The sequence below is a fragment of the Rana temporaria genome, chromosome 4 (genome assembly GCF_905171775.1).
Source record: "Rana temporaria chromosome 4, aRanTem1.1, whole genome shotgun sequence".
In the NCBI taxonomy this organism is placed as follows: domain Eukaryota; kingdom Metazoa; phylum Chordata; class Amphibia; order Anura; family Ranidae; genus Rana; species Rana temporaria.
The window spans coordinates 358,108,944-358,131,809 of record NC_053492.1 but is presented as its reverse complement, the minus strand read 5'-3'; the positions used below and the strand labels follow the sequence as shown (position 1 = coordinate 358,131,809).

Sequence of the window (22,866 nt, the reverse complement as noted above, 5' to 3'; positions counted from 1 at the left end):
TGTATTGTGGATGGAACTACCTCTTGTGTAAGAACTCTCAGATCTAAATGTGAGGAATTTGCACATTTACACGTAAACTAGGCAACAGGCTCACTCTAACACTGTTCAAAGAACCTTGTGCCAGCCTTGACATCTCCTCCTGAGAAACATCTTAAGTATAAGACATATTTAACCACTTCCATACAGGGAATTTTCACCCCCTTCCTGCCCAGGCCAATTTATAATTTTCAGCGCTGTCGCACTTTGAATGACAATTGCGCGGTCGTGCGACGTGGCTCCCAAACAAAATTGACGCCCTTTTTTTCCCACAAATAGAGCTTTCTTTTGGTGGTATTTGATCACCTCTGTGGTTTTTATTTTTTGCGCTATAAACAAAAGAAGAGCGACAATTTTGAAAAAAGCACAATATCTTTTACGTTTTGATTTAATAAATATAATAAGTTTGCGCAAAAGTTCTAGCATCTACAAAATAGGGAATAGAATTATGGCATTTTTTTTTTTTTTTTACTAGTAATGGCTGCGATCTGTGATTTTTATTGTGACCGTGACATTGCGGCGGATATATCAGACACTTTTGACACATTTTTGGGACCATTCACATTTATACAGCGATTAGTGCTATAAAACTGCACTGATTACAGTGTAAATGTGACTGGCAGGGAAAGGGTTAACACTAGGGGGCGAAGAAGGGGTTCATATGTTCCCTAACCACTTTAGCCCTGGGCCTGTTTTTCAGAGTCGGTGTTTACGAGACAAAACCATTTTTTTTTGCTAGAAAATTACTTAAAACCCCCAAACATTATATATATTTTTTTCTAACACCCTAGAGAATAAAATGGCAGTCATTGCAATACTTTTTGTCACACCGTATTTGCGCAGCGGTCTTTCAAGCGCACTTTTTTTGGAAAAAATTAACTTTTTTAAATTAAAAAATAAGACAACAATAAATTTGGCCCAATTTTTTTATATATTGTGAAAGATAATGTTATGCCGAGTAAAATGATACCCAACATGTCACGCTTAAAAATTGCGCCCACTCGTGGCATGGCGTCAAACTTTTACCCTTAAAAATCTTGATAGGCGACGTTTAAAAAATTCTATAGGTTGCATTTTTTGAGTTACAGAGTAGGCCTAAGGCTAAAATTATTGCTCTCGCTCTAACGATCGCGGCGATACCTCACTTGTGTGGTTTGAATACCGTTTTCATATGCGGGCACTGCTCGCCTATATGTTCGCTTCTACGCGCGAGCTCGTCGGGACGGGGCGCTTTAAAAAAATGTTTTTTTGGTTTTCGCATTTATTTTTATTTATTTTACAATTTTTAACACTGAAAAAAAAAAAAAAATTATCACTTTTATTCCTATTACAAGGAATGTAAACATCCCTTGTAATAGAAAAAAGCATGACAGGTCCTCTTAAATATGAGATCTGGGGTCAAAAAGACCTCAGATCTCATATTTAGGCTTAAATGCAAAAAAAAATAAAAAATTTGGAAATGTCATTTTTTCAAATGACAAAAATAAATAAATGTTTCTTTAAGAGGCTGGGCGGGACTGACGTTTTGACGTCACTTCCGCCCAGCAGAGCTATGGGGACGGGCGAAGGAGATTTTTCCTTCAGTCTCGTCCCCGCTCAGCTAGCGAACGGTCGCGATCCCCTCCGCCGCTACCGACGGCTACGGTAAGCGGCGGAGGGCACGGGAGAGCGGCGGGAGGGGGGGGCCCCTCTCCCGCCACCGATAACGGCGATCTTGCGGCGAATCCGCCGCGGAGACCGCCATTATCGTTTACACGGCCGCCCACAGAAGAGATGAATATCTCGATTGTGGCAGCAGCTGCTGCCGTTACCGAGATATTCATCTTTAAAGTGAGGACGTATAACGACGGTGGGCGGTCGGCAAGTAGTTAAAGTGTGTTCTAACTGTAGGGGGACTCACAAGGGGAGGAGACCGATGTGTGTTCCTCTGTACTGGTAACACACATCGTTCTCCTCACCTCTGACAGGACATGGATCTTTTGGTGTTTACACACACAGATCCATGGTCCTGCCGTGATTGCGGGCAATCGCGGGTGCCCGGCGGACATCGCGGGCGATGGGCATGCACACCGGGTCCCGAGCAATGTGGCGGTGATGTGCGCGTGCCGCCGGCGGCGTGCGTGCGCCACTTAGCCGCCCGGGAATGCAAGGACGTCATATGACGTCCACTCTGAGGGAGGGAGGGTTCCCCCTGACGTCATTTTACAATGACTCGGTAGAGAAAGTGTTAAAAATATTTTTTTTTTTAGGTATGCTGTGTGTCAGCAGTACCAGCCAACTGAAGAATGATAATCAGGAATGTTAAAGAGACCTTTGTCATTTCAACAAAATAAATTGTGAAAAATTATAGGAAAATGTGTTGTTCTCTAACTGTAATTGGACATTTTCAAAACTGAACTGTAAGAAGACTTGAATGCTTACTCAAATTCAGTCTGGAAAAGAGTAAAATAATATAATACAAGAATCAAAGAAGAAACTAGTTGCAACAGGACCTAACATAAAATGGCCATCTATGTTCCTGTATCGCAGACTGTTTGACAAAAGATCTTCTATTACTGTATGTCTCAGTGAGTGATGGTAGAAATCTAGTTTTCACAGTTCTTGATTTAAGGGAAAGCTAGTATGTATAAGCCTGGTAGAACGCAGCGGGGTAAAATCTCGAGGTACAGTGAAATGAGGCGTGGAAACCTTAAATGATGCATAATGATGCTTACAAGCTTCCTGTGGAGCTTCCTCTAAGTGACTGTTTAGTTTTATCAGTCATTTACTTGTTAATTCATTTCTCACGTTCACTTTTTATGCTCAAACATGCTTGAGAACAAAGTGTGCTTCTGGAACATAAAGTTGAAAGAAATATGTAATAAAAAATGTACAGAGATCTCAGATTTGATATATGCCTAATTAGTAGATACTGTTCACTATTTGAGGGAGGTGTTATTATTATTATTATTATTATATTAGATAAGCTAATGAATTTTTCTTTAACAAAACAAACTATAAGAGCCGGTTCAAACAGGGGCAACGCGACTTTCAGAGCGACTTTGGGAGGCAACTTGAACACGACTTGAGTATGAATCACAACGCGACCCACAACACGACTTGAACCCCTCCTGAGCCATACCAGGGGCATGCCCTCAACATGGGGGGTGCTTTGGGGCAGGGGGGCGCCCTGTGGCCCCCCCCACCCCAAAGCACCTTGTCCCCATATTGATGGGGACAAGGGCCTCTTCCCAAAAACCTTGGCCGTTGGTTGTCGGGGTCTGCGGGCGGGGGGCTTATAGGAATCTGGGAGCCCCCTTTAATAAGGGGGCCCCCAGATGCCGGCCCCCCACCCTATGTGAATAAGTACCCCTACCCATTCACCTGGTGGTAGAAAAATGTCAATAAAAAAACTCTACACAGGTTTCTAAAGTAGTTTTTTAGGCAGCTCCGGGGGTCTTCTTCCGACTTCGGGGATCTTCCAACTTCTCCCTTCTACCGGGCACCACCGCTGTCTTCTTTCAGCTCTTTTACTAGTGGCGGCCCGGTCTTCTCCCTTCTTCCGACTTCGGGGGGTCTTCTTCTGACTTTGGAGCATGCTGGGACTGTGACATCATAAGAGGCCCATATAAATCTCCACGCACCGCACACCCAGCATTACAGCGGGAGGGAGCGTCGAGTCAACATCCAAGAGGAGAAGAAGAGAAGACTGCGACGCAGAAGACCGGGCCCCCGCTGGTGAAAGAGCTGAAAGAAGACAGCGGTGGTGCCCCGGCAGAAGAGAAAAAGTACCGGAGAGCAGGAGAAGAGAGCGGAGAAGTCGGAAGACCCCCAGAAGTCGGAAGAAGACCCCCCGAAGTCGGAAGAAGGTAGAAGACCGAGCCGCCGCTGGTAAAAGAGCTGAAAGAAGACAGCGGTGGTTCCCTGCAGAAGGGAGAAGTTGGAAGACCCCTGAAGTCGGAAGAAGACCCCCAGAGCTGCCTAATAAACTACTTTAGAAACCTGTAGTGTTTTTTTATTGACATTTTTCTACCACCAGGTGAATGGGTAGGGGTACAATGTACCGCATACTCATTCATATAGGGTGGGGGGCCGGCATCTGGGGGCCCCCTTATTAAAGACGGCTCCCAGATTCCGATAAGCCCCCCTTCCGCAGACCCCGACAACTAACGGCCAGGGTTGTCGGGAAGAGGCCCTTGTCCTCATCAATATGGGGACAAGGTGCTTTTGGGTGGGGGGCCACAGGGCGCCCCCTGCCCCAAAGCACCCCCCCATGTTGAGGGCATGCCGCCTGGCGCTTGCCCGTCCCCGCCCCCTTTCCTGACCGGCCGGGCTGCGTGCTCGGATAAGGGTCTGGTATGGATTTAGGGTTAACCCCCACGCCGTTTTTTCGGCGTAGGGGGTTCCCCTTGAAATCCATACCAGACCTAAGGGCCTGGTATGCTCCTAGAGAGGGAACCCATGCCGGGTTTTATTTAAAATTTGGCGTGGAGTTCCCCTGTTGGAGGGAGGGGCTTGCCTTAGAACAGGTTCACACTGGGGCGACTTCCTGTAAAGTTGCCTCACTGTGAACGGGGATCCGACTTGGAGGCGACTTTCATTGAAATCAATGGGTACAGGTCGCCTAGAAGTCGGATTGAAGTAGTACAGGAACCTTTTCGGAAGTCGAAGCGACTTCAGTAGTGTACATTAAGACTGCTACATTCACTTCCATTCATTTTCTCGACCGTGCGACTTGGGGTGACTTGAAGTCGGATCCCAGGTCGCCCCAGTGTGAACCGGCTCTTAGGAAAACCAGTCAGCTCTTATGCTGTCAAAACGTGTTCATGTAAACTGTTAATTTTAACAAAACATATTTTAAAAAATTAAAAAAGTGTGTAAAACCCCCCAAAATGTCATATACTGTAGCCTTCTAGTCCCTAAATGTGGTGGCTGCATTCATTTTCTTTAGGCTTTTTTCTTTATTTTCATCTGATAATTCTGCAAATATCACACTTCCTGTACCTGGGTAGCTATACTCCTTTCTGCACTATATCTGTGGCGGAAACCATGGTTGTTACACAGGCTGGACTTTTAGGCCGCATACACACGATCGGTCAAAACCGATGAAAACGAACTAAAGGACCGTTTTCATCGGTCAAAACCGATCGTGTGTCGGCCCCATCGGTCAGTTAACCTTCGGTCAAAAAAATGAGAACTTGCTTTTAAATTTAACCGATGGACGCCTAACCGATAGGTCAAAACCGATCGTTAGTATGCAAAAGCATCGGTTAAAAACCCGCACATGCTCAGAATCAAGTCGACGCATGCTTGGAAGCATTGAACTTCATTTTTTTCAGCACGTCGTTGTGTTTTACGTCACCGCGTTCTGACACGATCGGTTATTTAACCTATGGTGTGTAGGCACATCAGACCATCAGTCAGCTTCATCGGTTAACCGATGACAACGGTCCTTCGGACCATTCTCATCGGATGGACTGATCGTGTGTATGCGGCCTAACATGTTTACATTTGTTTATCTCTATTACATGGGTTATGAAGGTTAGCAGTTTACAGAAGAACAATAACATTGTATTATGATTCCAGTTCAGCCCACAGGAATTTACAAGGACATTGCATTTCTGGAAATATAAAATGGTATTTCTGTACTCACTGAAAATGTTTTAGCCTAATAGAAGAAAACAAATGCAGTCAAACACATCTAAAGACTGGTAATCTGGTATTACATTTTGTTGCTGGAATTAGTAATCACAGAAAGAAACAGATTATCTGTTTCTATAAATTTAAGTGTACAATTTACAGTTTATCAAAGTAAAAAGTGCACTGATGCCCACACTACAATTCAGAATTTGTATTATATTCTTTGATAAATAAATAAATAAAGCTGTATATGCTGTATTTTGAAAACCACAGTAAAATTGAAAACCACATCCCAAAGCTGCAATTTAATCCTTCCAGCTGACTCCATTTCTGAATTACAGAGCCTATGCAGCTGGGTCACTATTCAAAATCTGTTTCCGATTCCAACACTATAATTTAACATTGCTAAAAAAAGGGACATGTGTTCAACTGGATTGGACTGTGTAATGCAGTTTGATGCTATTGCACTTGTTTTGTGGCTGATTATGTGTTTAGAACTTCTGCAGTTTAGAAGAAAAAACCGAAGAAGAAACTAGGACAGAAAATGTGTGGTCCGGTTTTCTGTAATGTAGTTTAAGGCTTACAAAATAACAAAGAACACATTTTAATTTTACCTATGAAAAATGTTCACCTCACTTGTTTAAAAAGTACAAAGAGCAATATTAATTTGTTTATTCTAATAAATTGTAATTTAATTTCCATGTAGTATACAATAACGCATTTCATTGTATAATGTCATGATTTGCTCTTCTTGGATATATTGAGTTAGATCTCATAGGGAATCAAAAAGTATGGTTATATTTTAAGAAAACACTTCGATATCTATGCTTGATCAAGCATCTTAGCGTGTCTGTGCAACGTATTGACAAGGAAGCACAACCTTGACTAGCTAAGGCTGTGATTATGGCATCTGCAAACATATAGCTAGATTCAGAAAGATTTACGCCGGCGTATCAGTAGATACGCCGACGTAACTCTGAATCTGTGCCGTCGTAAATTTAAGTGTATTCTCAAACTGAGATACACTTAAACCTAGCTAAGATACGACAGCCTGCGCCGTCGTATCTTAGGGTGCAATATTTAGGCTGGCTGCTAGGTGGCGCTTCCGTTGAGTTCGGCGTAGAATATGTAAATGCCTAGATACGCCGATTCACGAACGTATGTGCGCCCGTTTCCGTAAGAGTTACGCAGCGTAAAGATAAAGGTGCCCCCTAGCTGGCCTAGTCAATGTTAAGTATGGCCGTCGTTCCCACGTCGAAATTTGAAAAATTTACGTTGTTTGCGTAAGTCATCCGTGAATGGGGCTGGACATCATTTACGTTCACGGCGAAACCAATACGTCCTTGCGGCGTACTTTGGAGCAATGCACACTGGGATATGTACACGGACGGCGCATGCGCCGTTTGTAAAAAACGTCAATCACGTCGGGTCACCAATCATTTACATAAAACACGCCCCCCATCCTCATTTGAATTAGGCGCGCTTACGCCGGCCACATTTACGCTACGCCGCCGTAAGTTAGGAGGCAAGTGCTTTGTGAATACAGTACTTGCCTATCTAACTTACGGCGGCATATCGTAAATACGATATGCTACGCCACCTTAAAGATGCAGCGCTCTTTCTGAATCCAGCTAATAATCTTACTGGGACTACATTGTAATTATGTGGGATGTGGAATGTAGGATTAGGTTTAGGGTTTGGGTTTGGGACTAGGAGGAGTGGGATTAGGGTTAGAGTTGAGGGTTTGGCACTAGGAGGAGTGGGATTAGGGTTACTAGTTTGGGACTAGGAAGAGTGGGATTAGGGTTAGGGTTGGGAGTTTGGAACTAGGAGGAGTGGGATTAGGGTTAGGAGTTTGGGACTAGGATGAGTGGGATTAGGGTTGGGGGTTTGGGACTAGGAGTGGGATTAGGGTTAGGGTTGAGGGTTTGGGACTAGAAGGAGTGGGATTAGGATTAGGGTTAGTAGTTTGGGACTAGGAGGAGTGGGATTAGGGTTGGGGTTGGGTGTTCGGGACTAGGAGGAGTGGGATAGGGACTAGGAGGGGTGGGATTAAGGTTAGGGACTGCCGGGACTGGTATTAGGGGTTTTGGACTACCGACACTGCAATTAGGGAGTTTGGGACTACCGGGACTTGGTTTAGAGAAGTAGGATATTGTTACTCATCCGAGTGTAATTTCTGAACTTATCAGGGTGCACTCTCAGGTCATGATAGAGCAGCACAAATTGTCCTCTCTCTCTGAGTGCATTTGTTGGATGGGATGAACCCAAAAGCGACATTGCGTTCTCTGTTGTTGGAGAATATGTTCCCAAACATGTAGCACAAACATCAAAAGCAGCTCATAATACTCCATCTTCTCCCTGTTCTATTTCTTTTCTGACAAAAAAACAGGAAGCGCACAGGATGTAATGTCAGGGGGTGGGGTTGTTTGCTAACGCTTCAAAAACGCTATTAAAATGCATGGGCGCCAGCGCTATTTTTGACGCTAAAGCGGCAAAAACGCGGTAAAAGCGCGCTAATAGCGATCATCATTTTTCCTTTAAATATCGTGCCCGGGGGATGCCTGTAAAGTGGCACAGTTTTCCCGTGTTTGGAACAGCATCACAGAAAAATTTAATTTCTAAAGAAAAAAAGTAATTTAAAACTGATTGCGGCTGTAATGAATTGTCGGATCTCGGCGATATAGTTCAAACTCATTGAAAAAGTAGCCATGTTGAGGGCATGTGGCCGGTATGGTTCCCCCTCTTTTCCTGCAACCTGCCAGTTTGCGTGCTCGGATAAGGGTCTGGTATGGATTTTGGGGCGACCCCTACGTCATTTTTTATATTTTGGCACATGGTTCCCCTTAAAATCCATACCAGACCTGAAGGGTCTGTTATGGATTTTAGGGGGACCCCTACGCCATTTAAAAAAAAATTATTGGCGCAGGGTTCCCCTTAATATCCATACCAGACCTGAAGGGCCTGGTATGGATTTTTTGCGGGGACCCCCACGCAAATTTTGGTTCGGGGTTCCCCTTTATATTAAAACCAGACCCAAGGGGTCTGGTAATGGACAGGGGGGGGGGACCCATGCCGTTTTTTTCAATGAGTTTTATCTATACTGCCAAGACCTGACAATTCATCACAGCCATGAGTAGTTTTAAATTACTTTAAATGAAGTTTGAGAAACACCCTACACTCATTGTATAATGCCGCGTACACACAATCGGAGATTCCTAAAAGAAAACCGTGGATTTTTTCTGTCAAAATGTTGGCTCAAACTTTTGTTGCATACACACGGTCACACAAATCTTGTCGGAAATTCCAACCATCAAGAATGCAGTGTCATGGATATGCAATACAGTCTGGCAGCTTACCTGATCTCCATGTGTTCATTAGAGGCCTGACCCTCCCTCTGACTGTCTTTTAACACCTTCCTCCCTGTATTGCTCCACCCTAGGCCATCCTAGAAAGCCTATATTAACCATTGCACTGCTAGTCTGCTTTGCTGTTCAACCGTGTTGTTAGCTTTAGTTCCTGTCTGTAGTGTGCTACACTAACTTCTTCTGTTTGCCTGTGATCCTGACCTTTTGCCTGTCCCTCGGTTACCCTTGTCTGCCTGTTGCCCTGACCTCGGCTTACCCATCACTACCGCTTGTCCTGCTTTCTGCTTCCCCTCTCTCCCTGCGGAGCGTGACCTAGGGGATACCAGGGGTCGCGACCTGGATCCAGCTGCGGCGAAGGCCATTCTCACCACTAGAGGCTCTGGTGAACACAAAGCTGGGTCTTAGACTCCGCGCCATGGGCGATCTTGGGTTCACGTTTCCTCTCTAATCGCAGCAGTCGGCCATAGGGTTCACTACCCTGTGGTGCATCCCTGACCCCAACCGGGTGAACTTGTCACCTGGCCACAGGTGACCTGACACGCGGTGTCGTAAAACACATACGGTGAGCCGAGATCAATGAAGTTCAATAGGCAGTTCGGCTCTCCTGCTTGATTGTGAGCATGCATGTTTTTACTATAAATATAAAATCTTGCTTTCTCTGGAATATCTTTATATATACAGATCCCAAGTAGGTATGTGCAAGCCTGAATACACTTTGTAGGGATCCATACATGAAAACATGAATGCTATAGACAATGTCATTCCTTTAAGCTCTAGTGAGGTTATCCTTGATGCTCCAGCATCTTCCCAGGGAGTTCTATGGCGCTGGTATGGTTCTATGCTAAAGTGTGTCTCGCATGACAGAAACAGGACTGCAACATATATTGAATGCTTGTGAACACTATGTAAAATATTGGAATATATAGTAAATGATGTTGTCCCTCTCTAGATGAGTGCTAGATATGTCTCACGAGCCCGGACAAAGCAAATGGCGAAACACGATGGCATATGAAGATCTACTAAACTAGTACTCAATTCTTGGCGTATTAATTACATACAGTGTATTTCACAAGCACTGTTTATGTGTGGTTTTGTTTTTGTTTTTATGAATTCAGAGACATACATTTTGTATGATCCTGGTGTGATTTTGTATGATCCTGGTGATTATAACCTGTGTTAGTTACAATGATATCATGGGAGTTAAAACAGTATTAAAGCCCAAAATATAAAATTAATATATTATTATTATATCGCAGCATACCATTTCTTGGTTACATTTAATTTTTTTAGGCTTTTTTTCCTTTATTTTCACCTGGTGATCCAGTAAGTCTGTTATTTTTCAACTTTTTTTAACAGAACAAGGTGGTTGAGACAAACCATTTACCACTGATGGGGTACTTGCAATGGTCAGCAAATATAATATATACATTTATGTAAAATCTTTGAAGTAAAAGGAAAAATTTAAACTGTTGCTGTAACTGCTTAAGGATGTCATCTGGAGTTTGTCTTTAATTTGTTAGTTAAATACATCTAAATCTGCTAGTGCATCTAACACTACCCATTCCCCAGCGTGACAATGCTGCTGACCTTAGGTGTCACCATTACTCCTGCATCCAGAATGGAGACACCCTTAGACAGGAAGTGTGTTACAGACCGGATGACGGGGTGAAAATAAGGGGAAAAAGACAAAAAACAGAAATCTAATGCAGCCATCGCAATAAAGGATTAGTAAGCTGCAGTGTATTACATTTATGAAGGCAAAAACATCAAGGAAACTAATTTTGCACTTAAAGTGGAGTTCTACTGTTTTTTCCCCCCAAAAAAATCTTTAAAAAAAAAAAAAATTATACTCACCTGAAAGGGCGGTTGTTAAGCGGAAGTTGCTCTTCTGCCTCTTCTTCCACCACGGTGGATCTTCTGCCTCGTCCTCCGGTGGTGTCTTCTGGTGAATGAGCCACGCTGCCTTCTGGGAATTGTGTGTATCCCAGGAGGCAGCCGCCCATTCACAAAGCGCCGCGCGAGTCACGCATGTGCAGTAGGAAACGGGCAGTGAAGCCTTAAGGCTTCACTGCCTGTTTCCCTTAGTAACGATGGAGATGCCAGGACTGAGCGATCACAGTCGGCGGACCGACATCGCGGGCGACTAGGACAGGTAAGTGTCCTTATTAAAAGTCAGCAGCTACAGTGTTAGTAGCTGCTGTCTTTTAAAAAAAAATGTTTTAATCATGGGTGGAATCCCGCTTGAAGTTGCTAGCAGTTGAAAAATAACAGCATTCTATTTTAACACACTGCATGTTTATTAAATTATGGCATACATGCTATTTGTTGTTTAATGAATTATGTGCTCTGATATAGTGGCAAAATGCAAAACTGTGTATGCAAGCCTACTTTTACACTGAAAGCATCGGCCATTAGCTTTTGCACATTTTTTACCCCAAAAAAGGGTAAAAAGTCCAGTTTCGTGGCGCTTTCAAAGTCCTTTTAAGGCACTTTGAAATGGCAGCCTATTCATTCCAATGGGCAGGGCGTTTTGGGAGCGCTAAATACAACAGCCTCAACCTGCCCCAAAGATGCTGCTTGCAGGACTTTTCAGAACGACCCGCAATCGCACCGCCCCAGTGTGAAAAGACACACTGAAATGAATGGGAGGCTTTTTTCAAGCATTTTGCAGAGGCTATTTATAGCGCTAAAGCGCCTGAAAAGCACCCCAGTGTGAAAGAGGTCTATTAGATAAACATGTAGAGTTGGCAGTCACTAAATGTAATATGTTAGACAAAAACCAAGTCATCTGGGACACTTGTGAAAAAAGCTGAAACAGGCAGACTTTACGGTAACACAAAGCTAAGCAGGCTCAACAATGCTTTCTGGGTTACATGAACTTACTGTGATGTTAGCTAACCTTGCCTCTGAGGAAGCTAATGAATTGGTAGACCCGTTCATCTTCATTAAGATGCTAGTTAAAATAAAACATCTTATCACTGCCTTCATCAAGAATAGTGACAATTCCAAGATTTGGAAATAATTCCATACATGAAAAAAAAGTGTTTTGACTATTATTAATCTGGTGCTTACCCATATAATTAAAGATGTTGCCAAAAAACAGAAAGATACAAAAATTCTAAAGAAAAACAATATGGTTAAATGGCCCTTATTTGCAATTGAGCTCTAAAGATGGCCTGCTTAATAGAGGTCCTGTAACATTTTCTTAAAAATTCTCTATTATGTTTGTAAGGCTTTTTTCACCTTGCTTATTTTTTCCTTTCACATTTGAAGTAAGAGATGAAGCTTGAACGCTATGGGGTGTATTTATATAGAATCTGCATAGCAATTCACACAGTGAAAGTACATGTACATTCCTTTTGGAGGACGAAAAGGGGTATTAAACTATTTTCTGTGCTGGACAATTTTTTTTTCATTGATTTAAAATGGAAAATACAGCATCTAGTAACTAGATCACACAAAGTATGACAGGATCTTACTATAAGGCCCCTTTCACACTGAGGAGTAGCGCTAGAAATAGCGATGAAATACCGCCTGAAAAATTCCTGCCCCAGCATTGTCAATGTGAAAGCCCGAGGGCTTTCACACTGAGGCGACGGTATAGGGGCCTAATACTTATCATCATCTAGTGACCAAAGACAGTATTTTCTGTTTTAATTTAATGAAAAAAATGAATCCAGCATAGGAAATAGCCTAATAACGTCCATTGTTTTGCCCCATGGGCACAGAACGAATGCACATGCACTTGTACCGAGTGAATTGCTATGTAATGTGTGAACCTCACAGTAGGGGCACAGGACCTCCAGCTAGTGAACATAATTTTCCAAAGCTCTAGATCAGGGGTCTCCAAACTGTGGCCCTGGCGCCAGATGCGGCCCTTTGCTTGCCTTTATCCGGCCCTTGGGGTACTATTCCATCCACTGACACCAGCAATGGGTGTCGTAGTCTGGCCCTCCTAAATTCTGAAGCAAGAGTAGACTGGCCCTTTGTTTAGAAAGCTTGGAGACCCCGGCTCTAGATGTAAAAACCTAAAACATTTCTTAAATTCTTACAAGCACTACATTTTCAAATTGTGGAATTATGTTTTTAATGCGTCATAAATTGTAATATATGTATACATACAAAACCCGCAAGAATCTTTTTAAATGCTAAACTTTGTATAAAGCTGTATTTTTAAAAGTTTATTTAATATTATCTTAAAGCTAAATCTCTTTTGGTAAAGCAAAATTAGAAAATAACATGCAGGATCAGAGCTTAATAAATATTTTCTTAAAGGAAATACTGCCAACTAAAGGAAACCTCTCAGTATATTTTCCTATTGAATGAAAACCTTAATATGGCTGGTGTCATAGCGGATCACACTATGGCAACTGCAGATCTAAATAGTTGCTGAGATAGCACCATCCTCAGCAGATGGAAGAATAGGAGGGTTTAGTTCCACTTTAAACTTCATGTATTACTAAATCTCCTTTTTAATATTTTGGATTGATTTGGATGATTTAGACTCCCTATGAAGTTTTTTTTTATTGCAGCTTAAGTCCTCATTTGGAGAGTCAAACACACTGAGATAGTTGTCACTAGAACAAAGTGTGGGGGTAAATCTTCCAATGTGGTCATCTGTTCCTATAACAACTGTCTAAAAGAAGAATTGACCCTGTATATTGTGTGTTGTAATGCAGGTGTGTTCTGCAGGTGTATTGTGGTGCCATTCAAAATTAATGTAACCACAATTCAGTAACACGTGATTGCTGCATTACCACCCATTGTATTTTCCACTTTGATTCTAGGTGTGGTACAACTACTTGGTATACATTCTGATGCTGAGCATCTTCTACATAGCAAACTATATTTGTTAATGAATCATATGCCTCTCTGTGTTCATAAACTGCATATTTTTCCTCTGTTCCACTGACTTGGCCTATTGTTGCAACAGCATACGTAAATTTTTTATTTTTCTTGCTAAATGAGGCTCAATTAGTGGAGTCCCCTAAATTATTTAGCAACATTTACCAAGAGGAATACATTTTAAAAGAGAAGTAAATAGTAAACAATCATACTCGCCTAGGTAGCTACAACATTGATCCAAGATCCAGGGTCTATCTGTCGCCCACCGGCTCCACACTGAGAACTGAGTAAATAAAGACCACTGATCACTCAGTTCTCAGGTCCACTCTGAGCACAGAGTGGTGAGTGTTAGTCACTGCTCTGTGCTCTACTGCCGCGTACACACGACTATTTTTCATGACGAATAAAATGACATTTTTTTAATTGGTCGTGAAAAACGGGCGTGTAGGCTCCAGAGCATTTTTCTCGACGTTAAAAATTTAGAACCTGCTTTATTTTTTCTCGTCGTTTTTCACATCGTTCTATTCCACATCTTGAAAAAACGGTCGTGTGTACGCTTTAACAAGGGGGAAAAAAACGCATGCTCAGAAGCAAGTTATGAGACGGTTCTGGTTCTGGTAAAACAAGCATTCATAATGGAGATAGTACATTAGTCACGCTGTAAGAGACTGAAAAGCACGAAGACTGAAAAGCGCAAATCGTCTCTCACCAAACTTTTACTAACACGCGGTAACACAAAATCAGCAAAAGCAGCCCAAAGGGTGGAGGCATACGAATGGAACTTCCCCTTTATAGTGCCGTTGTACGTGTTGTACGTCACTGCGCTTTTTTTTTCACTATCGTGTGTATGCAAGGCAGGCATGAGAGGAATCACGTCGAGAAAAACTTTTTTTTCCATGACATAAATAACGGTCATATGTACGCGACATACCCCTCCAGCACTCACTGTAGAACCGGCCTGTGTGTGTGTGGTGGGGAATAGGGGGGGGGGGTATGAGCAGCTGGCTCAGGTTTTCAGTAGCAAACTGAGATACTGAGCAAGCTGCTGGTCAAATATCTGGGCAGATCCTGCCATTATTGTCAGTATCCCTGCAGAGCCTGTACCAGCTTTGACTTCAACTGACAGACAGTTTTATCCTGCTGTTAGCTAAATATGGGTTTACAAAAGTGCAGAACGAAGTGAATTTCTGTGCCCAACAGGAGAAGTATGGGCAAAATTGCTTTGGCCATACCTCTTCTTTTAATAATAATGTTTTACATTGTGTAATACGTACATAAAACAATACCCAGTGGAGTTGATTTACTCGAGTGATAGAGCATGTTTACTTTAAAAAGTGTATGTTCACTTATCTGCATGAATGAGGTGAAGACAAGTTCCCTTTAATCATCCAATCATTTGCAAGCAACATTTCTCTTGATTCAAAGTGAATGCAGAATCATCTTGTTTATTAATATAAGTAATCATACACAAAGTGTACAGACTCTACTCCCTTAGTAAATCAACCATTATCTGTATACTGCAGTGAGTATGATGAACCTTCCACCTATGTACTATTTAAAAGTTGTGGCAAATTAATAAAAATATATCAAATATGCCATTTCGTTTTCCTAGACTAGATGCTATTAAAAGAAGAAATACTGTCTGCTTATGGAATTTATACAACACAAAAAAAACAAACATGTTAGATCGCATAAATTTGAGTGCAATATATTTTTTGTAAACTTTCTTTTAAAATATTTCCTGGATAATAAAAAATGTGTCTACACTCTATAGCATATGATGTGGGCTTGCTAAATTTCCATGTACTTACTTTGCATTGCCGGCAGTGGGTTTCTTTCTTCTAAAGATACTCAAAAAGTTATTTGATCTACAAGGAGTTTTTCCATCACCAACATGCATGCGCACGACATCTGACGTGGTAAAAGCACTCCGGACATTTCTCTCTGGCTTTGCAATAATAATATACATCTTGGGAGTAAACATACAGCCCAAAGCAACAGTGACACTAAGGCTGACAGCAAAGGAAGTAGTGATGATCTTGTAGTTGCTCCCAAAATAAATGGGTACAAATGCTAGCCAGATAATGCAGGTAGTGTACATTGTGAAAGCAATGTATTTAGCCTCGTTGAAATTAGCTGGAACATTGCGAGTCTTAAATGCATAGTATGTGCAGCTCATGATAAGAAGTCCATTATAGCCAAGGGGAGCCACCAGTCCTAAATTACTAGTGTTGCAGATTAAGTAGACATCTTTAATGCTTGGATAGGATAGGATTGGCGTTGGAGGCTCCATGATAATTAAAGTGATTAACACTGTTAGTTGCAGGCTGATCAAAACTGAAGCAATGATAACTTGGGCACAGGCACTCATAAAACGGGGTTTTCGAGTACAGATCTTCTTCTTGCTTCCTGCTAGTATGCGAGCAATACGATTGGTTTTGGTTACCAAAGCAGAGTAGCACATGGCCGAAGAGAGACCAACCAAGAGTCGCTGCAGATAGCAAGATGTAGTGGTGGGCCTTGCTATTAGTGTAAAAGGACATATATAACCAAGGAAAATCCCAGCTAGTATAATGTAACAAAGTTCTCGACTGGAAGATTTAACCACAGGAGTATCTCTGTAAAGTATGAAGATCAATGTGACAAACATAGTGATAAGGATACCCACACAGGAGAAGGCCACTGCAATCATAGACTCAATATCACTCCACTGTAGATATTTGATAACTATTGGCTGACAACCTGTTAGACAAAATAAATAAGTGTTACTGTTAGAAATGCTTTTAGAATTCTTACTATATAAAACATTGTCATCTGGTGCCTGTAGCCAAAATGTGACATATCCATAATTTTTAACAAATGTTTATTAAAGGGTTAGTTTACCAAAAAACTACCTATGCAGATAAGGGATGTCTGTAGATAAAACTTATGGACATTCCTGTGATGGTGGAGGAGGGCAGTAATAGCTGGACGTCCATTAGCAATGCTCTAGCAACATCCTGTGAGTTTTCCAGACAAGCTTCATGAGGTACGTACATGGTCTTACTCCTATAGTAAGGACATTGTTCTTAAAAGAGAATTATGGGTTTTCAGTTTTTTTTTAGATTCATACTTACCTCGGTGGATGGAGCATCAGACCGATGCTCCATCTTTCCCCCGACGTCTCTGCACTGAGAATTGAGCCACCGAATACTGCCGATGGCTCGGTTCTCACCCATACCCCCGAAAGGAAAGCTGCTGCTTGTCAGTAAGCATCTTTCCTCTCAGCTTCTCCACGCTCATTGGAGCGCTGAGCTGCGGAGGGGCGGGGAAAGGCTGTCCCAGCGTCTCAGCGGCTCACTGAGCCACTGACACTGCCATCAATCAGGGCAGCTGACGCACTTGGAAGTCGTGATGACACGTTGCCCCCAACTGATGAAAGTGACATCAGCGGAGAGTGGACTTCAGACCGCTCCCCGCTGAAAACGGGTCACAGGAGTGCAAAACCAATTGCACTCCTGTGACCCTTATGCCGCGTACACACGACAATTTTTCGGGTTCTAAAAAATGAAGTTTTTTTTTAATGTCATTAAAAACGACCATGTGTGGGCTTGAGAGCATTTTTCGGGGTTCTAAAAAACGGGCCAAAAAATTCCCGAACATGCTCTATTTTTTCACAACGTTTTTAACGTTGTTATTTTTAAGGTTGTAAAAAATGGTCGTGTGTGGGCTTTAACGACGTGAAAAATCCGCGCATCCTCAGAAGCAAGTTATGAGACAGGAGCGCTCGTTCTGGTAAAACTACCGTTTGTAATGGAGTAAGCACATTCATCACGCTGTAACAGACAGAAACGCGCGAATCGTCTTTCACTAACACAAAATCGGCTAAAACAGCCCAAAGGCTCAGGAGGGGGGGGGGGGTGCTCGCTCGTCCCCACTCCTTTCCTGGCCGGCCGGGTAGCGTGCTTTTGATGCAGGTCTGGTATGGATTGTAGGGGGACCCCCTACGTCGGTTTTTCGGCGTAGGGGGGGTCTCCTCTTACAACCCATACCAGACCTAAGGGCCTGGTATGCTCCTGGGGGGGGAACCCATGTCGGTTTTTTATTTAAAAATTGGCGTGGAGTTCTCCCTCTCAGGAATGCATACCAAAAGCTAGAATTGGCGGGAATCCAAGTCGGATCTCCCGTCGCTTCTATGGCGGCTTTGTCTCCATCGCGGCAAGCCAGCTCGGCGCTGGCTCCCGCGATGGGGCTCGTAGGTGGTCAATCTCGCCGAGAAAGGGAGCGAGATTGACACAATTTCACGGTCACCTACTGTACGCGGCATTAGGAGAAGCCCAGCCTAAAAATCTAAGGCTGGACTTCTCCTTTAAGTTAAAGCTGCACAGTTTGGCCCAGATTCACGTAGACTTACGACGGCGTATCAGCAGATACACCGCTGTAAGTCCGAATAAGCGCTGTTGTATATTTAAGTGTATTCAGGAAACACTTAAATTTGGCCACGATACGACCGACGTAAGTCTCCTACGCCGTCGTATCTTATGTGCATATTTACGCTGGCCGCTAGGGGCGTGTACTTGGATTTACGCATCAAATATGTAAATGAGCAAGATACGCCGATTCACGAACGTACGTACGCCCGTCGCAGTAAGATACGCCGTTTACGTAAGACATACGCCAGCGTAAAGATAAACCACCAAAAAGATGGCGCAGCCCATGCAAGGTATGGACGACGGAACAGCCGTCGTATTTTAAGTCGTTTACGTAAGCGTACGTGAATGGGGCTGGGCGTAGGTTACGTTCACGTCGAAAGCATTGAGTATTTGCGACGCGATTCTGAGCATGCGCCGTACGAACGGCCTTCATTTACATGGGGTCACGGTTAATTTAAATGTAGCCCGCCCACTACATGCCTACTTTGAATTATACGGGGTTACGCCGGCCCATTTGCGCTACGCCGACGTTACTTACGGAGCAAGTGCTTAGTGAATACTGTACTTGCCTCTCTATTTTATGTCGGCGTAGTGCAATAGGCAGTTTTTTTAGCAAGGAATATTATTCGAATTCTAATATATATAATAAATCATTTCTAGCTTTAGCTTGGAAGACACAGTAATATTTGTTTAAATAATAGCCTTATTATTAATTGACATCAATGAATATTGATTAACAGACTGAACCAATAACATTAAGGGTCAGAAAAAAATGTAATCTTTAATTCACATCTCACAATTATTTTCTATTCCTTAAGAAGATGAGACACATTTTTAAATCAGAAATAGGCACACAATTCTGTAGGGCCCCATGGCATTTACCTTCCTTGTTACACGACAGCTTTTAAATCTAATGACCAACATTCAACATTCAACCCGGTAGGAGAAAAAAAACGTTTGGAAAATGGTCAATAGCAAAGATCATCTGGGCCTGATTCCCAAAAGAGATACGCAGACTTAACTGCTGTTCAGCCTGCGTATCCCTGTGCCTAACTTTGGAAACGATTCTCAAAAGGCTTTTTCCAAAGTTAGGCAGAAAATCTGACATGTGTAAAACACTTACACGGTCAGATTTTAGGATGCAGTACCGCATCCGCCACTGGGGGCATTTCTCATTGAAATCCAGCTTTGCGTATGCAAATGAGGACTTAAGTAGATTTTCAAAGCATTTCAGCACTTTGATTTCTGCCTAAGTTCCGAATTTGCCGGCGCAAAATTAGTGCTGGTTTTACAATGTGGAAAGTTAGCCAAACCTTGTAAAGGCCCATTCCAGCGACGGCATTTGGTATACATTCCTGAGGGAGAACTCCACGGCAATTTTGAAATTCAAAACCGGCATGGGTTCCCCCCCAGGAGCATACCAGGCCCTTAGGTCTGGTATGGGTTGTAAGGGGACCCCCCCCACGCCGAAAAATTGACGTAGGGGGTCCCCCTACAATCCATACCAGACCCGTATCCAAAGCACGCTACCCGGCCGGCCAGGAAGGGAGTGGGGACGAGCGAGCGTCCCCCCCCTCCTGAGCCGTGCCAGGCCGCATGCCCTCAACATGGGGGGGTTGGGTGCTCTGGGGCAGGGGGGCGCACTGCGGGCCCCCCCACCCCAGAGCATCCTGTCCCCATGTTGATGAGGACAGGACCTCTTCCCGACAACCCTTGCCATTGGTTGTCGGGGTCTGCGGGCGGAGGCTTATCGGAATCTGGGAGTCCCCTTTAATAAGGGGGCCCCCAGATACCGGCCCCCCACCCTAAGTGAATGGATATGGGGTACATCGTACCCCTATCCATTCACCTGTAGGCAAAAAGTAAAATGTAGTAAACACACAACACAAGGCTTTTTAAAATATTTTATTATTCTGCTCCGGAGGCCCCCCCTGTCTTCGTTATTAGCTCAATTACCAGGGGGGGCTTCTTCTTCCGCTCTCCGGGGGTCTTCTCCGCTCTCCGGGGGTCTTCTCCGCTCTCCGGGGGTCTTCTCCGCTCTCCGGGGGGGCTTCTCCGGACTCCGGGGGGCTTCTTCCATCTTCTCCCCTCTTCCGCTCTTGACTCGGCGAACCCCGGTTCTTCTGCAGCTCTCCGGTGCCTTCTTCTTCAGCGCTGGCTGCCTGCTATGTTTGTGTGTTAGCTCGATTTCAAACAGGCAGCCGGCGCGGTCTTCTGTGGCGTCAGGGTCTTCTCCCCTCTTCCGATGTTGCCTCGTCGCCTGTTGTCGCTGCAATGATGGAAGCGCGCCTTGCATCACATTTATATAGGCATCACCGTCCCATCATGCTCCGGCAGGTACCCACGTGGTGGGTGCCTACCCACGTGCACCCACCACGTGGGTACCTACCGGAGCATGATGGGACGGTGATGCCTCTATAAATGTGATGCAAGGCGCGCTTCCATCATTACAGCGACAACAGGCGACGAGGCAACATCGGAAGAACAGAAGACCAGAAGACCCTGGCGTCACAGAAGACCGCGCCGGCTGCCTGTTTGAAATCGAGCTAACACACAAACATAGCAGGCAGCCAGCGCTGAAGAAGAAGGCACCGGAGAGCTGCAGAAGAACCGGGGTTCGCCGAGTCAAGAGCGGAAGAGGGGAGAAGATGGAAGAAGCCCCCCGGAGTCCGGAGAAGCCCCCCCGGAGTCCGGAGAAGACCCCCGGAGAGCGGAGAAGACCCCCGGAGAGCGGAAGACCCCCGGAGAGCGGAGAAGACCCCCGGAGAGCGGAAGAAGAAGCCCCCCCTGGTAATTGAGCTAATAACGAAGACAGGGGGGGCCTCCGGAGCAGAATAATAAAATATTTTAAAAAGCCTTGTGTTGTGTGTTTACTACATTTTACTTTTTGCCTACAGGTGAATGGATAGGGGTACGATGTACCCCATATCCATTCACTTAGGGTGGGGGGCCGGTATCTGGGGGCCCCCTTATTAAAGGGGACTCCCAGATTCCGATAAGCCTCCGCCCGCAGACCCCGACAACCAATGGCAAGGGTTGTCGGGAAGAGGTCCTGTCCTCATCAACATGGGGACAGGGTGCTCTGGGGTGGGGGGGCCCGCAGTGCGCCCCCCTGCCCCAGAGCACCCAACCCCCCCATGTTGAGGGCATGCGGCCTGGCACGGCTCAGGAGGGGGGGGGACGCTCGCTCGTCCCCACTCCCTTCCTGGCCGGCCGGGTAGCGTGCTTTGGATACGGGTCTGGTATGGATTGTAGGGGGACCCCCTACGTCTATTTTTCGGCGTGGGGGGGTCTCCTTACAACCCATACCAGACCTAAGGGCCTGGTATGCTCCTGGGGGGGGAACCCATGCCGGTTTTTTCTTGGAAAATTGGCATGGAGTTCACCCTCTCAGGAATGCATGCTGAGCGACGCTGTCATTTTTTTTTATAATTAATTGTTTTCCCGGCGCGTCTTTTTTTTTCAGCCGTCGCAACTTTAGTGTCCCGTCGAAATTCTCAAAGCCGACCGGCGTTAATTACGTTCGCGCGCTGCACGTCGGGAAAATGACGTCACACGCATGCGCAGTACGGCCGGCGCGGGAGCGCGCCTCATTTAAATTTTAAACGCCCCCAGGAGAGGAGGACCGCCTTACGACGGCGGCACTTAAGTTACACAGCGTGTAATTTCTACCTAAGTGCTTTGACGATCAGGTACTTAGGTAGAAATTATAAGTCAGTGTAACTTAACTGCTGAAATTTAAGTTACGCACAGTTTTTGAGAATTTGGCCCATCTGTTTCTACCAACTACCTAAGTAACCCAATTTTTGTCCACGATGCAGAAATTTAATGTAGTAAGATTTTCAATCTATGTATAAACTGTGTTTTCTTCCCCATTTTATGTGATTTAAAAAATAAATAAAAAAATGTGTCTGCTTCAGAATGTTGTTTGGTCAACAATCTGGGTTTCTGATAATAATTTAAAACATTTAATGGGTAATCTGTACCAATCTGGAGCCCCTAGGGTGCTTATTTTTGTGTTAGCATTGCCTGTATAGAAAGAAAGACATTAGCTCAAAGGAGCAGATTCACAAAAGAGATACGACGGAGTGTCCTCAGATACTCCGTCGTATCTCTCAGAGTATCTATGCGACTGTAAACCAGCATTGGGTATGCAAATTAGGAGTCATGGCGATCCCCGAAGGTTTTTCCAGTCGTTACGTCGTCGCAAGTGTTAGATTTCCGTCGCAGAGATAGGGCACCTTTAATATGGTGTAAAAGTACTCCACCATGTTAAAGTATGCCCGTCTTTCCCGCGTCGCTTTTGAATTTTTTTAAATTTTTTCTTTTTCCCGGCGTAAGTACTTTGATCACATCGCGATTCTTAAAACGTCGGCGCGTCGTAATTTCGCGCAAAGCACGTTGGGAAATTTGCAACGGGAGCATGCGCAGTACGTCCGGCGTGGGATCGGGCACTGATTCAGCTGATCATAATAATCCCGCATCACAAGAAGATTACACCTCCTGCATGGGTGGGGGCAAAGGACTTCAGTTTTAAATAAGGAGAGCAGCCAACACCACAAGGGACACTTCACATTGGATGTAGG

General features: G+C 44.2%; 1 protein-coding gene across 1 annotated transcript in view; it reads right to left on the bottom strand.

Moving 5' to 3' along the window:
* Positions 1-22,866, bottom strand: part of GRM1 (glutamate metabotropic receptor 1) — a 442,426-nt gene that overhangs the window by 11,854 nt on the left and 407,706 nt on the right. The window contains exon 7 of the mRNA XM_040350871.1: positions 15,680-16,610. Within this exon, the coding sequence (XP_040206805.1) occupies positions 15,680-16,610 (931 nt within the window). The remainder of the gene's footprint in view (positions 1-15,679; positions 16,611-22,866) is intronic.